At 34.1% G+C, this 16,208-nt stretch overlaps 1 protein-coding gene across 4 annotated transcripts; it reads right to left on the bottom strand.

Moving 5' to 3' along the window:
* Positions 1 to 1,771: 1,771 nt before the first annotated feature.
* On the bottom strand, positions 1,772 to 12,476 carry LOC131943026 (chymotrypsinogen A). 4 transcript variants are annotated; one of them, XM_059303034.1, is made up of 2 exons: positions 12,429 to 12,476; positions 1,772 to 3,076 (listed from the first exon to the last, which is right to left on the bottom strand). In XM_059303034.1, exon 2 carries the CDS (start codon positions 3,030 to 3,032, stop codon positions 2,193 to 2,195), a length of 840 nt encoding a protein of 279 aa, XP_059159017.1. In that variant the 5' UTR covers positions 3,033 to 3,076; positions 12,429 to 12,476; the 3' UTR covers positions 1,772 to 2,192. The 4 variants fall into 4 exon arrangements, with proteins under 4 accessions (XP_059159017.1, XP_059159018.1, XP_059159016.1 ...); XM_059303035.1 differs by lacking the exon at positions 12,429 to 12,476 and adding an exon at positions 6,887 to 6,909; XM_059303033.1 differs by lacking the exon at positions 12,429 to 12,476 and adding an exon at positions 6,810 to 6,900.
* Positions 12,477 to 16,208: the final 3,732 nt, after the last annotated feature.

Raw genomic sequence — 16,208 nt, 5'->3', positions numbered from 1 at the left:
CTGTTACTTGGGCTGTATAGCTATGACCTGGGCTGTCTAGCTATGACGTGTCTTGTCTAGCTGTGACGTATCTTGTCTAGCCAACAAACCTAAACGAATCCGCAAGAGCAGCAACTTATGATTGTGTGGTCAATCTGTCCATTGCTGACTTGTTTGTATTGAAAGGGGCAGCGGAGAATGTCTTTCTTCTCTCCCACCTAAGCCTGTGAAGGGACATTATGGTAGACGTGGTATTCGTGTCTTGTAAAGTTAGAGGATGTCTGTAGTGTGTGTCTAATTAAATCTTACCTTCTGTAGTTCTGTTTATGGGTGCCATGATTTATCCAAAACACATGCAATTAAAATTATTTACCTATTTGCCAAGGGGTGGTTGTAAAATATTTTATATAATGGAAACTTATCATACGCCTTAGTTGGTCAGAATATTTTCCGAGGCCTAGGAAATTCAGATGTTGTTTGCTAAGGGTAGTCAGATTATAGGTCTAGTAATATTTTTGTATATACTCTACTGGATTTGTGTTTGAAATGCATAACAATTGACTAGACAGTCGTATTTTGTACAATAGAGGTAGACGCAACCTAGAACCAGTTGTATAATTATGACAGGTTTTAAAGGAAAATTATCATTCCATGCATAATTATTTACTTCGAGAAATACTAGGATGAAAACGGCATTCCATTTTTTTGACCTCTTTTCATTAGCAAAAGTAACAGGTAAAGTTACACGATTGAATCTGAAGAAGATTGTACGTTGATCAAGCGATCAAACTGAATCTTCCATCACTTCTGAATCTTCCATAAGTAAACAACGGGGCAGTTGTATTTTTTTTTTACTTATGGCCTAGTCAGATAAAAAATGCACAAACAATGTTAAAAAATTTCTGTATTTAAAAACTCTTTTAAATTTTATTTCAGTGAAGAAATGTTTTACAAATCTTATAAACTAAAATGAAATTCCCAAATGATATTATATTTATAACATTTAGTAAATATATACAGTATTCAATCATTACAAAGTAATTTGCATTCAATTTGAGCGTGTTAACTCTTGTTTAATTCCCTGTTTAATATTTTACTCAGTTAAACAATAATTGAAGTTAGTATTCTTTATGCAAATAATGTGTATGTCTTCATTGCTAATTCTCTTGGAGTTTGACAAAATCAAGTGGCTTTAGTTAGAATATTATATATATATATATTTATTTATATATATATATATATATATATATATATATATATATATATATATATATATATATATATATATACAATAAAATTGGTAAAGCAGTTAGAAGGACGAGCATACAATTTACAAATAGTCGATCTTAAATTTACTTGATAATGACGAATTCTTTTAACCAGTTCAAAGAATGTTGAATATGAATGTGTAAGTTGAAATATGTAAGTTGACATGTGTAGGTTGAAATGTGTTAGTTGGCATGTGTAAGTTGAAATGTGTAAGTTGAAATGTGTAGGTTGAAATGTGTTGGTTGAAATTATTAAAATATATAAAATCCACTTTTAGGAAAAAAAACGTAACTTAACAACTAAAAAGAATAAAATTGATACGTCAATAATGTTTTTCTTTTCCCTTTTTCCACAATGTTTAAAGAACTAAGACATAAAACACAAAAGTGTTTTTATTAAAACACTAACTACTTATATAACACTTTTCAAAATAAAGCGAGACACATATATGCAGTCAAACACACACACACACACACACACACACAAACACACACACACACACACACACACACACACACACACACACACACACACACATACATACATACACAATGGGAAAAAATAGTTTTTTTCTTACTAAGGTAGGTGTAAAACGCCGAGATTTCTAAAAAAAAATCTCGATTTTGATTTTTTGCAAAATTACAATACTTCATCTATACTTCGTATTCGACAAAGTAATAGTGTAGATTTAATTTTTCTTAGTGCAATGAATTAAATTAACTTAATGCCTTTTTTAAACACAAAATATAACTTTAAAAATGTTTTTAGTAATATCCTACTTAAAAAAATTTACATGTTTTTGTAAAACTTGTTCTTTGAATGCCTTTACATGATAGTTTGAAAATATTGAATGCATCAATAACGTCGCAATTTAAAACCGAAATTCAATTCAAATGCAATTGAAATAGCGGCAAAATGCAATTCTCCGAAAGCTTATAAGCATCTTAAATGTCCACGTAAAGTTTTATCCAATCCATGTAATGTGAAACAGAAGCATAAATGCTTGGAAACAAGTATGCTACATCATCCTCTCCTACGAAACTAGTAACGCCCAGAAGATAAAATCTTCCGTTTTTGTAGCAGCTGAGAGGTCCACCGGAATCTCCTTTATAAGCTTCAGACATCTCTGGCGCATCAAGACAAATATAGGAAGCGTGGTGTGGTGATAGCATTACCATAGTAAGCATCGTTTTGCACAAACGTGGATCCATGATACCCGTCCGGAGTTGCATCAGTCTGTCTGGACGAATAGGGGAATGTGTGTCTCTTGTTATTAGACCATAACCCGTGATAAAACAAGGGGACGCATCCCAAATGTTTCCCTCTGGTAAGCAAATCGGCCGAATCGATTCTGAGTAGTCAATCGGCGTTGAAAGTTTTAAAAGTGCAAGATCGTTTATATTGGGATTACTGCTGTAATGTGGATGTTGTACCTTTAATACAACTTTTCTATAAGGAGACTTGTATTGTTTAAAATCAACTTCACCCAGAAGGACATATGTGTCTAACGATGTTATGCAGTGTGCCGCAGTCAAGATCCATTCACGGTCAATAATAGAACCACCACACATAGTCTGATCTGTTAGAACAAGAACCTGCCAAGGCCAAGCGTGTCTGGGTGCTTCAACACCATTGATAATAAGGTCAGAAATATTGTAGTTGGAAACACCACAGCCTTTTTGATTGAGCATGTCTGACACCATTGGCGCATCTACATGAAACTGCCAGAAGTAAAGGAGTTTATAGACCAGTAAAGGAAGTTGTATTACTTTGTCCCAGCACATGATATGTTCTGCAACTGTTCGTATGACGTCCGGAATTTAGTTACCTGTAAACAAAACAAATAAATAAATAGTCAGAAACAAGATAAACATGGTATTATTATTTAAATGGTTGTTAACTTTTCTGGAATGTGTTAGCTCCATAAAATAAAATAGCTTTAAAAAATAAACAAATTATCAAATATGATTAAAATACTATATAAAAAACATTAATAAACGGATGGATGAAGACATTGACAAATGGTTTGATGGGTGGACGATATTGACGGATGAATGGTACGAATGGAATGGATGAATGTATTGATAGATAGATGGATCAATTGATGGATGGACGGATAGACGTATAGAGGGTTGGACGTATGAATGTGTGAATTGATGGACTGACGGATGGCTAAAAAGTTTCAAACTATTCAATGTCAAAGCTATTTGATGGAACAAAAATGATTATTGTTAATAATTTTCGTTGTCTTGTTGGTGATTTATTACGTCCCTTGTATTTTGTATATTATGGTTATGTCCCTTGAGTGTTTACTGTGTAGCTGATGTGTACCTGTGAGCTAGGTAACTGCAGACAGACTCAGAGACAATTCATGTCTACGCTGTCTAATGTAATAACATTTCAAGGTGGGCGTGGTCGAGTCGGTAAAGCTATTGGCTGCTTAACCGAAAATTCTCGAGTTCGAACTCTTGGGCAGATGAGGCTCGTTAGCTGGGGACAGACACTCTTCAAGGAGAGACAACTCCAAAATCAAAGAAATGCTGCCTTGTAGTTTGTTCTTGGTTGGACAAAGGCTATGGAAGCAAATCCAAAAAGAAAAGCAGGCTGAAATCGGAGTCAATGGCCTCAATGACGCATAACCAGTTGACACATATACTTAATTGTGTTGGAGGGTATCCCTTCCAATAGTAAAATTAAGAACGAAGAAGAAGAAGAAAGAACAGAAGAAATCAGGAGGTGAATTAAACGGTATAGGAGTAGGCCTATGTAAGAGATTTGGAAAAAAAATGGCCAAGACTTGTAATTTCTGTGAACATATGGAAGAAACATTGTTGCGAGACAGAGTAGTGTTGGGGACCAAGGACAAGGACAATAATAATGCTGGGACAAGCACAATTAACATTGAAATCTTGCTTAGAATTATGTAAGATAGTGTTACGATCGCCGTCTGACAGACGCAGAACAGGCGAACGCCCCGGGTTCGTTTGATGTAGTTAGACAAAAATACCCTTGGACAGAATGAACACACCTGCATCTATGTGGACTTGTTAAAATAGTCTAGGGGAACGAATGATGTGACTCAAACTAGGCTCAACTGACAACTACTATTTAATTTGTGTACAAGTATATACAATAGATTCTAAGCCAAAGTAAAATACAATACAACTTAGGGTCAATAATAAACCAACAAAAGTCATTTTATAGATCTCTCAAGGTTACTTAAATAAACCTCCAAACCTGATAACAACCTATCACCGATGTGACAAGGGTGCAATTATACACCAAGACAAAATATCAGTAACACTAAAAATTGTCACACAATACCTTATATAAGGAGATAAAATATGCCACAAACTAAACAACTGAAAATGGCCCACAAAACATACGGCACATTTCTCTCCTAGTCCAAAGTCAATAAGGCTGCCTTGGGACAAGATCTGCACGAGATTATATACAGCTTAGTATTATGGAGATCACTCAAAAGTCATACGAATATTGGTTGTGGATCTGTTAAGGATCCTCAATGTCGCAAGATCATTGGTCGAGGATCTGCCAAGGATCGGGATAAACAATCACATTCCAATCACATCAGGTGACTGAGTTCAGTTGACCGAGGAGATCAGGTGACCTATCAACTCTCTCAAGGTTAACCACATAACTCAGGAAACTAAATAATATAAGTAAAGAAAAGACCTAAGTAGGTTACAATAGCAGAAGAAAAGGACAAACAGTTGACAATTTTGAATGAAGTGGAAAATAGAAAATTGGAGGTAAAAAAAGTTTTTGCAGTGTCATATAAAGGAAACAATATGCACTTTATTCCCAATTGTAGAAACTGTGTAAAAAGCACAAATTTATTAAAGAACTATGTCCCACATCGGGTAAAAGATGTAAGAATTGTGCCAAACTGAATCATTTCGCTGTGAAGTGCGGAATGACGTAAGTAAAGATTGTTGGTGTTTGCTATCGGAAGAGTGTTTGTTGGCTGTCAGTGATAAGAGACAAAAGATGATTAAAGCAGCGATGATCATTGGGCAAAATAATGTTGTGTGCCAAGTCGACTCGAGTGCGACAGTGAATGTCATCCCAGTGAGGTATATAGAGAACACACACAACACATGCACTAAAAAATACTTGATCGAATTTGTCGTAGTTCAGAATGATATGATTCCCTTGCTGGTGAAAAAGACATCAGAGAAAAAGGGACTGATCACAGTAAATTATGATAAGTTTCTTCTAACTTAAGAATATGGATCGTTTTGTGGATGAAGCTGTGAATAAGTCGATGGATAAATCTCAAAAAATAAAGCTTCATCCCCCATTGCTTTATATAAAAACATTCGAGAAAGTTTAGGGGAGATCACTCCCGGTTTATTTTAATTTAAGTGGATATGACAAGTTTTTTTTTCTATTTTTTTACAATATAAGATTTAAAGCCATTTGAATACTATTACCATGTTTAGCATATGAAAGTAAGTATTAAACAGCAAAAAAAAGGGTTGAAAACATTATTCTTAATTTAATAATAAAATGTTGTCCCTAGCGGATTTTGATAGCCTTTATTAAAAACAACAGTTTACAGCAAAACAAATATGCAAATGTTTCAAATTTTCACATATTTAGTATAGTGGGTTTTCTTTCGGACCATGTATAATTCAGACCAGTAGCCTTATCAAAAAGTTGTAGCGACAAATGTTTTAATATATAACGAATTATAAGCAGTGTAAATTTGATTTTTGTATGTGCAAAAATTTAAAAAAAAACCTTAGCTTTTGATTTTTTTTTTAAATGCCGATGAATTAAAAATGGCGGATGTTTTTTTTTGGGTATTCGGTGACAACTGAAATTGTTTTAAAATCCGTTTAGTAAAAATATTTTTTTAAAAAACTAGGCATAACGCCATTATTAAAATTTTCTGCAAATAGTAGGTTGGCCTACTAATATTTCAATTTGTGGATGAATCTACGAATAAGTCGATGGATAATCTCAAAATAAAAGGTTCTGATGCAGTTAACCATTTATGTGTATTATGTGGTCAGGGTGGTAGTATTATAATTTTCATTTGGTGCGCAATATTTTTTGACATGCAACTCGATTGAATTCAAACTTTTAAAGTTCTGAAAAGAAATTTTATAAAAAAATATATTTTAATTATAATAATAATGTATATGTATTAATGCACTAAAAAGAAGAAAATAAATGATTTTTTTTTTAAATTTTCAATAATACACTATTATTTAAACGACTATAAAGTAAAGTTTAGTAAAGTGTTGCTCTCTTCATAAATATTAGTAAGGGTATCCGATAGATAATACAGTGATTCCCGCTATTCTTTATAGTTATTCAAATAGTAGTGTATTGTTATATATTTAAAGAAAATCATTTTTTTTCTCCATTTTAGTGCATCATTACATAAAATCTTGTTATTAAAACGTATTTGTGCAATCGTTTACTTTCCAGTTTTATAATAAAAAGTAATAAATTTACCTAGTCATAGTCATGATCCTAGGACACTAGCATGAAAAATCAAAGCACTTACACTGCATTTGTATTTTAATTACCTTATAATTCTAAAAAGGATTTAACTAAATTAAGAATTAGTAAATGTTTAAACATTTTACATCAGAAATGTACATACATCGTGAAATATTTGGAGACTCGCTACGCCAAAGTTGTGAAAATGACGTTTCGGTGCGTCATTTAATGGTAATTCCCCTTAAAATGTGTTTTTGAAAGTGTTCTTAAGTAGGCAGGAGCTTGGTGTCACTTATAGAGGGTTTGTTTGTGTGTGCTCATTCAGAGGAAGATAAAAAATTAAAACTAATTGCATGCAACCTTATAAAGTTTTAGCAATCTACTGCAAACAAGGCAAGAAAGTTCGGTGTTATGATAGATTATAAATATCTATCATGGTGTCTCCACCTCTCCCCCCTTCTTGCTACCCCACAGGTAACGGTACACACCTGGACCCGAGTCCAGCGGTATTGTAAGGCTGACCGGGGCTCGACCTCAGACTGCGGTCACGAGGGCGGAGCCTGAGTCATGTGACCTGTAGGGTAGGGACGCTACAGTCCGGTCACTCTACCTTCTCCCCTCTTCGGAGGTACACGTTTATTTTGGTGCTTAGGCACTAGCCATTATTACATTATAATTATTTTGGTGCTACGGCACTTGTACTCCTCGGAGAAATTAAACGTACGTTTGGCAACGTGTGTAGAGGATTGTGTGGCTTCTTTGGAAGGTAATTAACACTTACTTTTATTAGCTGTAATGTTATAATACTAATTAATAAGTATGGAATGAATATAAAACAATGTATGAATGAAAAGCATATTTTCTAGTAATGTTTATTGTAGGCCTTATGTGAATGTAAATGTATTATCTTGGTAACAATTGTAAACTTGTATGTGTCTGAATGAATGTGTATATCACACAGATGTTAGGAAGTTGTCACATGTATTTTACAGCCGGCCAGCTTGGGGCTAAAACTTAGTACAGAGGTCTGTGTGTGAGGAAGTGTGACCACGCCGCCCTGGAGACCAGTCGCCCCTTCCAGGCTACCTTAAATTGTATCGTTATTACTTTGCCAATAATTAATGTATTAATAAAAGTTAAAGGATTGGAAACTGATTTAATTATTCAATCATAATTTTAACCCTTTTCACTGAGCCAAATATCGGCAATCAGTTAATAATAATAATACAACATTAATAAACTCAATATTACTATCAGTTAATAATAATAATAATACAACATTAATAAACTCAATATTACTATTAAGGGACCTCTTGTCCAACGAGACAAACCCTAGACTAACAGGTCATTCTGTAGCTGCGGCTATAGTTATTTATGTGCGGTATGACTCGCTAGAGCATATTTGCCACATTCGGATAGTAAAAAAAAAATTAATATGATTCTTGCGAACAGTGAGAAATTTGAATGTTGTGTCGGTAAACGTAAATAAGCGATAATTCAAATTTAGAAATTTTGAAAATGTAACTCTGAACTAGTGATGTACTTCTAGCAGTCAATATATATATATTTCTTGCAGTCAATATATATATATATATATATATATATATATATTGATATATTTTAACTAGGGAACTTATTCTACTTTCAATTTTTCCTGGTATCATTTGTCTGTGAGATCATTTGTACTTGAGATAATTTGTCCTGAATTTTTTTTTCTGAGATCATTTGTTCTGAAATCATTTGTCCCGTCACCATATATATATATATATATATATATATATATATATATATATATATATATATATATATATATATATATATATATATATGTATATATATATATATATATAAAGATATATATATATATATGTGTGTGTGTGTGTTCGAGTGTGTGTTTGTGTGTGTTTCTATATAAAAAAAAACATGAAAAACTATATGTATATAAATAAATATATTTTTATCTATATTTATAATTTATATACGAAAGTAGTTTGGTATATAAATATATCCATATTTAAAATGCAAAGCATGTACAACTAATTTTACATTTGAAAAGTTTTTATTAGTAATAAAAACTATGCATTTAAGGCAATGTTCCTTTTTTTTTTATTAAAAATTTAATTAAAACAGAATACTTATTCGATTGTTGAAACTTAATCGATATATGTAAATTCTTTCAAAGTAAAACCACGTACCATACGGAATTGCATTGTAATCCTTTACTTTGCATAGTTTATTGTTAATAACAGCTTTATTTTGTTTATTGTTATTAGGTTCAGAGGACAGCACGAATTGTTTAATAGAACACGTTAGACAAATTTCTAATTTTTAGTATAAAACAAATACATATTTTTCTAACTAGAGTAAATAAACAAGCTATTATAATTTTAAAATGTGGATGGTGATTTTTCGTTTCTAGTAACCTGGAAATAGGTTATCAAACAAGTATGTTCTCAGTTGTTGAACTTGTTGTATATTCTAATACATTTTAATGTATTTATAATGTTTAATTTATTCGTTTCTTATGTTAATTGGCGTTCTTTGTTCCTTTTAACCATTTTATTAGATTAAAAATAAGCCAAATGGCAAAGACTTTCCTAGTGTTATTTTATAAAAGAGAGACTGAGAGACAGAGAGAAGACAGACAGAGAGATAGAGAGACAGGGACAGAGAGACAGACAGACGCACAGACGGACAGACAGATAGACAGACGGACAGACGGTCAGACGGTCAGACTGACAGACGGACAGACGGACGGACGGACCCACGGACGGACGGAATGTCGGACAGAGATTTTGGAATTAACTCCTACCTACACGTTTTAACAGGAATTTATCCGATTATTTCCCTTACTATATGCCAGCGTAATGCAAGTTGTCGCATTGGCGTTTATTGATACATTTTTACTTTCTCGTATATACGAAGTATAGAGAAAGTATTGTAATCGTGCAAAAAAAATCGAGATTTTTGCAAATCTCGACGTTTTAGTGCTCCCTGAGTCGGAAAATCATAGTTTTGCAATCTTGTCCGTATGTATGTGTGTGTGTATGTGTGTGTGTGTGTGTGTGTGTGTAAACACGATAACTTGAGTACCGTTACAGCTAGGTTGATGAAATCTCATATATAAGTATTATATCAAAATCGTAGATTACTGGAAGTGGAACTTTTTCTACTTTGAATTTTTCAAAAGCATATAACTTGAGTACTATTTTAGATAGATAAATGAAATTTCAATTTAAGTAAAAGATCTAATTTTCTGCCTTCTGTCAAATTTTGAGTAATTTCCGTTGACTGGAAGTAGTTATCTTCACTATTTCAGATTTCTCAGAAAACGCATGTGCATTTATAAATACTAATAATATTTCGCACTATTATATACATCTTTATTCGCTTGGTGCGCAGTTCTTTTTTCTATGAGATTTTATTCTATTTTAAAAAGTTTAAGTATTTAAAAAGGATTAAAAATCATAACTATATCCCGAGTTCCCATCCCCTGTTGTTTTATATAAGAATATTCGAGAAAGTTTAGGGGAGATCACTCCCGGTTTATTTCTTACATATTTCAATAGTTATATTATGGCAAAATAACAGAAAGCTTTCATAAAAAATTTTAATATATTTCAAAGTTCAAATTTAATCTTAGCATTGTCTTTATTTTTTTATCTGCAGTTTTCATCTTCATATAATTGTATTTTCATATATTTTCAAGACAAGTGGTAGCAACATACACATTTAAACAGTGTCATCTTTATCAATAGGATGTAGTTTGTAGTTGTACATAAAACTTTTTTAGTCATTTGTTTGTTACAGAGTGACGATTTAGCCTAAGTATTATTGTTTATTATTTATGTTTTCGGTTGTTTTTATGCTCTAACTAAATTTACTATAATATCTTACTTGTATGTTATTGTCTAGTATTTCAATACTTTTATAATATGTCATAGTATGCGGTAAACTGCAGGTTGCACAATATATACTAGCCCATTTGTATGTGAATGTTGTGTTACGTTTTGTTTTTGCTTTTTTTTTTTTACTTTCTTATTTTCTAAAATATTGCAGTTGAATTTTCAACAAAGATTCTTATGAACTATGTTAGTACATTCGTGTGGATTCCAGCAAATTAAATCTAAATTATATTTAGTATAATCAAGAAATCTAGAAGGCTAATTGTTAATAGTACCAAGTCACAAATGTTTACAAACATGTTTTTAATTCTAAACGTTTTTTTATTTGTTATTTTATCTGCAAAACTTTATTTTAGACGACCATATTTGATTAATAATTGATTACTGGTAATTTAATTCTTATTTGGTATTTAATTATCAGTTTTTAGTTATTAGTATTTTACTTAATATTAGTATTTAACAGTACAAACATTTTCCATTCCTTTTCGACAAAATTTATTTAAACTATTTTTCGTTTTTTCAGTGACCAATCCTTATTATGGATAAAGCCTTCATTGAAATGTCTACAAATAAAAATCTCTTCTTAAGGTGAAAGGTAGGAAACTGGTGTTTGACCTATCGGACAAACTTTAACATATTGCCTAAAAATGGATTTGAATTTCGACAAGCTGCAGCTATTTTAAATCTTTGGTCACAATGTAACGATGGGATGAGGTATTAAAACAGCAAAGCGGGTGATTCATTTCCCAAAAATTTGAAGTTCTTCAACTGAATACGTAGGGCATCCCGGAGCAAACTCATCTATATTTGGTACCTGACTCAAGTTAGGGAAAGTAAATACGGCTGAGCATAACATTTACTAACTTTTCAACATGTCGTAATCAAATAAACAGATGAACTCTACTTCATCCGCCCTAATGAGCTTCAAATTTGATGGTCGAAATTTTTTTGGAATGATATAATGTATCAATAAGTTGCGAAATAAAACAATGAACTGTATTTGCAATCTGCGATCTGATCGGATTTAAGAATTACTAGGTTTGTTGCATAACCAAAAACTATTGTGCGCCAAATAAACATAGAAATGCGTGTACAATTGCGCAGTAAATTGAACTCCAATTTCGATCCATGACGACAGAAAGACAGACAGAGTAAGCAGGTTAAATAAAACTTGTAAATACAAATGCATCAAAAAGTTTTATAACAAGCGAAGGAGCATAAATTTGTCTTGGTCACTGTTGGATCTAACTTCAAAGCTCATGCCTACAAATACTATTACTACTACACTTTCAGTTGCCGAACACTAATCATTTTTTTTCGTATGTCTTAAACATTTTAATTAAAGTATTCTCTAATTTAATGTATTATATTTTAAGAATATGTATTATGACGAAGGGGGACGGGGGAGAGGGGGAGCACAAATGTAAGGTCCAAACTGACTTGGAATTAAAATATCTAAATGTTTCAAAAATGAGATAATCATTTCAATAACGCCAAAAATTTGAGAAAGTTGTGTCGCCTGTACAAATTAGGCGTACGGGTTAATCCATTAATCATACATAGCTTCGCTTGACATTTTATATAGATCTATTTATGTGTTTATATTATCACAAAAAGTTTTTTTAACAAAAAACATTCAACCTAGCCCTAATCTTTTTTTTTAATCAATCCCGAATAACCAGCAGAAAAATTCATAGCACATCGCATGGATCTGTATTTAAAAAAACTTAATGATTATAAAGCATAGGGCCTACTAGATTTATACTGAATTCAGACTCCTTAAAAGTATAAAATATTTACCACAGAAATATACTTAAAGCTTGTATTATTTGTCGATACTGATTCCTCAAAGTAGTAAATTGCTTTCGTTTGACGTTTTGGTGCGGCATTGCAATGGTAATTCCCGTAAAAGAAATAAATATTTAAAAGTTTTATCTTAAATACAAGGCCGATTTATTTACGCAGGTTTATGGAAAAAAAATGAGCGTGATGTACAGAGCCAAAGTTCCAAAACACTGTTTTGAAAATAGTCATCGTTTTTCACCAAATTTACAATGTTTATATAGGGAATTTGGACTGGTCAGTTCTAAAGACATTCCAAAGTTTTCCCGAAGATAACGCCTATTCTATAGTGACCCCCGCGGGTATTTCTACGACCTCAAGAGTTATGTTTGGGTTTGTACGTCCAGATAGTTGTATTTTTAAAAAAACAACAACGGTACAATGTGTGATAAAGGAAATATGGCATCTGGTCAGTTAAAACATTGTTCCGGGGTTTTTCCCGAGGGTAGCACTACTTTTTTGCTGACCCCCCAGGGCCCGATTTACAACTCCAAGAGTTTTTAAAGGGTTCCTATGTGGGCAATTTTTTTCGATATATAGCTCATATAAGGAGAATTTCACTCGCGGTCACTTTTTAGCCCTCGCCGTGCGAGCAGAGGCTGACCGATAGTTTATCAATAAGGCCGTTCATTTACCCAGCTGTATGGAAAAATGAGCGAGATGTACATAGCCAAAGTTCCAAAACACTGTTTTGTAAAGAGTCATCGTTTTTTCAGAAAATTAACAATGTTTACAGTGGGAAAATTCGGACCGGTCAGTTCTAAAGGTCTTCCGGGGTTTTCCGGAACAAAACATAGGGTCGGTCTACGACTTCAGGAGTTATGAAAAGGTTCCTACGTGGGAAATGTAAAGGGAAATATAAAGCTCATATAAGGCGCCGGTCAGTCGAGGTTAGTTTTGACCCCCTCATCGTGAATTTTTGCGGCCAACCGGCACCGGCAGGATCGTGCCAAATTTGAAGCGCCTGCCGCGCCGGGAAGTGCTTTATCGGGCACCCGACCACTTTGCTTTATATATATAGATATTTATATGTCGTGTAACTTATTCTAAACTAAAACTATTTCTAAATAAACCGTTTCAATTTGAAATTAATACTGCATTTCTTAAAAAGCAAGAGTCTTCCCACGGTTTTGCTTAAGTTAATTATTTAATCGATTAAATACTTGGTGTTGCGAGGACTTGGATCGGGTGGGTGGAGGGGTTAGTGCACGATTGCCGTCCCAAAAATATCAAGTTCCGTTAACGGTCCCAAGTCTGTAGGACGTTGTTCATCCTGTTCAGCCCAGATTGGTACATGTTAAGCCTAAGCTAGAGAATGCAAAGGTGACTGAGCATGGAACTTACCTCACTACATCTTACGAGATAAATAGCCCGTTGAGGGAGAAAAATAACGGGCGCCATTTTGATAGTATTGGCCTTTTCTCAACCGAAACAAAAACAAAATCTCCACCTAAACTTCAAATTGAACCGGAAACGAAAAATTACATTAAAAACAGATTTCTATCCAGCATCGGCATTTTTTATCGGATTTAAGCTTGATACTAAATATAGTCGCTGCCATACCCATAAACCATGCACCTAATCTCGATCATGACAAAAGTCCCATTTAGAGTTTCTTTCAGGCGACTCTACTTGGGAGAGGGGACACTGTACATTCGGGGGGGGGGGGGGGGGGTGCGGATTAAATTATTCCGGGGGAGGGTGCTGATACTGGTAAAAAAAAAAATATTTTCTATGAAAATGTATTTCGTTTTTAGGGGGGGGGGGAGGGTGTTAGATGTTCTACCGGGGGGGGGGGATTGCTTCGCCCCTACCCGAACATATACATGAAAGAAACTTTGCATGTAAACCACTTTTAAGATTAGGCAAATGGCTTTTTAAATCATTGTTAACTCGAGAGTCAATGACGTTATATTATTGTGTGTACTTTCCCGGCTTTAAACTATTTCCTACTGTATGTTGCATGTGACGTCACGTTTCGTTTTCCGTATTATTGTATACTAGGCATACTGCCTAGCTTCGCTTAGGTTTTCAAAAACATTTGATAATTTGAATACTAATTATTTGGTGATGGATGAGGTGCGGAGTGCTTAAATTTAAACAGTAATGCTAATTTTAGAGAAGACTAGAATACCCGTCATCCGTTGGATAACTGTGGGTTTCGGGGGTCATCCATCAAAAAACATCACGTCTGTCACTCAGAGGCATAGCGACCCTTCCCGGCGCCCGGGGACAAAGTTTTCGATTTGAACCCCCCCCCCCCCTCAAACTTTTGATGTGCACCCCCCCCCCACTCAAACTTTCGATTTGAACCCCCCTCAACCTATCAATTTATTTTTCCAAACCATTTTGGCGCCCCAACATATGCCCCCCCCCCCCCCTTCCCCCCTCCACCTCCCCACCCCCCCTTCCCCCCCCCCCCGCCTCCCCTCCCCACCCCCCGCCTCCCCTCCCCACCCCCCGCCTCCCCTCCCCACCCCCCCGCCTCCCCTCCCCTACCGTCCCCCCCCCCCCTCCTCGGTACGCTACTGCAGTGTCACTTATCGTCACAAAAAACAGACCCCACATTCAAATATATGTTTTTTATCTTTTAAAAACACCGAAAACACCGATTTCGGACTATCCCTTCATAAACTGACGTCACAGGTGACCTACTCAACTCTACTTCACCTGCCCAGTGTCCTGCCAAGTCTCAGACAACATGTTTTTATCGTTTAAAAAACAATTCCAGCCGAGCATGTATCTGACCACACTATCCTTTCATATGCTTAGGACAAAGAAACAGATGAACTCTACTTCACCTGCCCTGTATCTTGCCAAGTTCAGATAGGCAACGTTATCATTCACATCTAAAAAAAAAAATTGAAAAAAAAAATTTCATTGACATATTGGTCTAGAACCCGTGCCTCCTGCATGAGAGCTGACTACGCTACCATTTTAGCTATTTACTCGTGACGTCACAAGTGAATTTTTATACTATACTATGTGTCTCCTTATGCAACTTGATTTACGCGTATAGATTCTAGATCTAGATCTAAAAATAAGTCTAGTAGTACTAACTTTCAAATTAAATTTTATCTTAAATAAGCCAAACAAAGATTTATATAAAATAATTAAGGCCTGAAATAGATTCTAGATGTAGAATTTACATTGAATCTAGTGACCTACATCTAGGCTAGATCTAGATCTAGGCTAGATTCATACATTTCCTTCGATAGCTGATCTTTAGATCTAGAGAAATTTATCGTAAAACTAAATGAAAAAGACAGTTGAAAATTGATATAAGTGTTGGGACGTAATAAATACAGCAAACGGACGTATTGTTAAAGTTATGACCGACAGAAAATTAGATTTAGAACGCGTTAAACTTTTGAATGGGAACACAATTTTCTTCAATAGACGCCGCCATTTTATTGTACTAAAGAGTAAACAAAAACCTGTGACGTCACTATTCCCACAAAGTTTAGTCAAGGTTTAAACATTTTAAAAAAAAATGGGTTATTCTGCGTAGGAATAAATCAATAAATTAATTAACGTCTTTAAATAAATGTGTGATTAACAGTCTGTCTGCATTAAAAAATTATTCTCTACCTGCATACCATTTTACAGCTTTCCAGATAGAGTCGAACATATCACAATTTTCGATCAGGCAAACAAATAAATATTCAAACATGTAAACAAAGTTGACTTTTAGTAGTATATAGATAGCGAGTTGCGCAGCTTGCGCCGTGACCTTTG

Source organism: Physella acuta, unplaced genomic scaffold, assembly GCF_028476545.2.
Source record: "Physella acuta isolate Inbredline_101_S28 unplaced genomic scaffold, ASM2847654v3 ptg000438l, whole genome shotgun sequence".
Lineage (NCBI taxonomy): Eukaryota > Metazoa > Mollusca > Gastropoda > Physidae > Physella > Physella acuta.
Note: the sequence above shows the minus strand (reverse complement) of the source record. Positions and strands in the feature narration are given on the sequence as shown.

What these genes read in the sequence shown, in the direction of transcription:
- LOC131943026 (XM_059303034.1), bottom strand. Translation starts at nt 3,032, where the DNA reads ATGTGCTGGGACAAAGTAATACAACTTCCTTTACTGGTCTATAAACTC.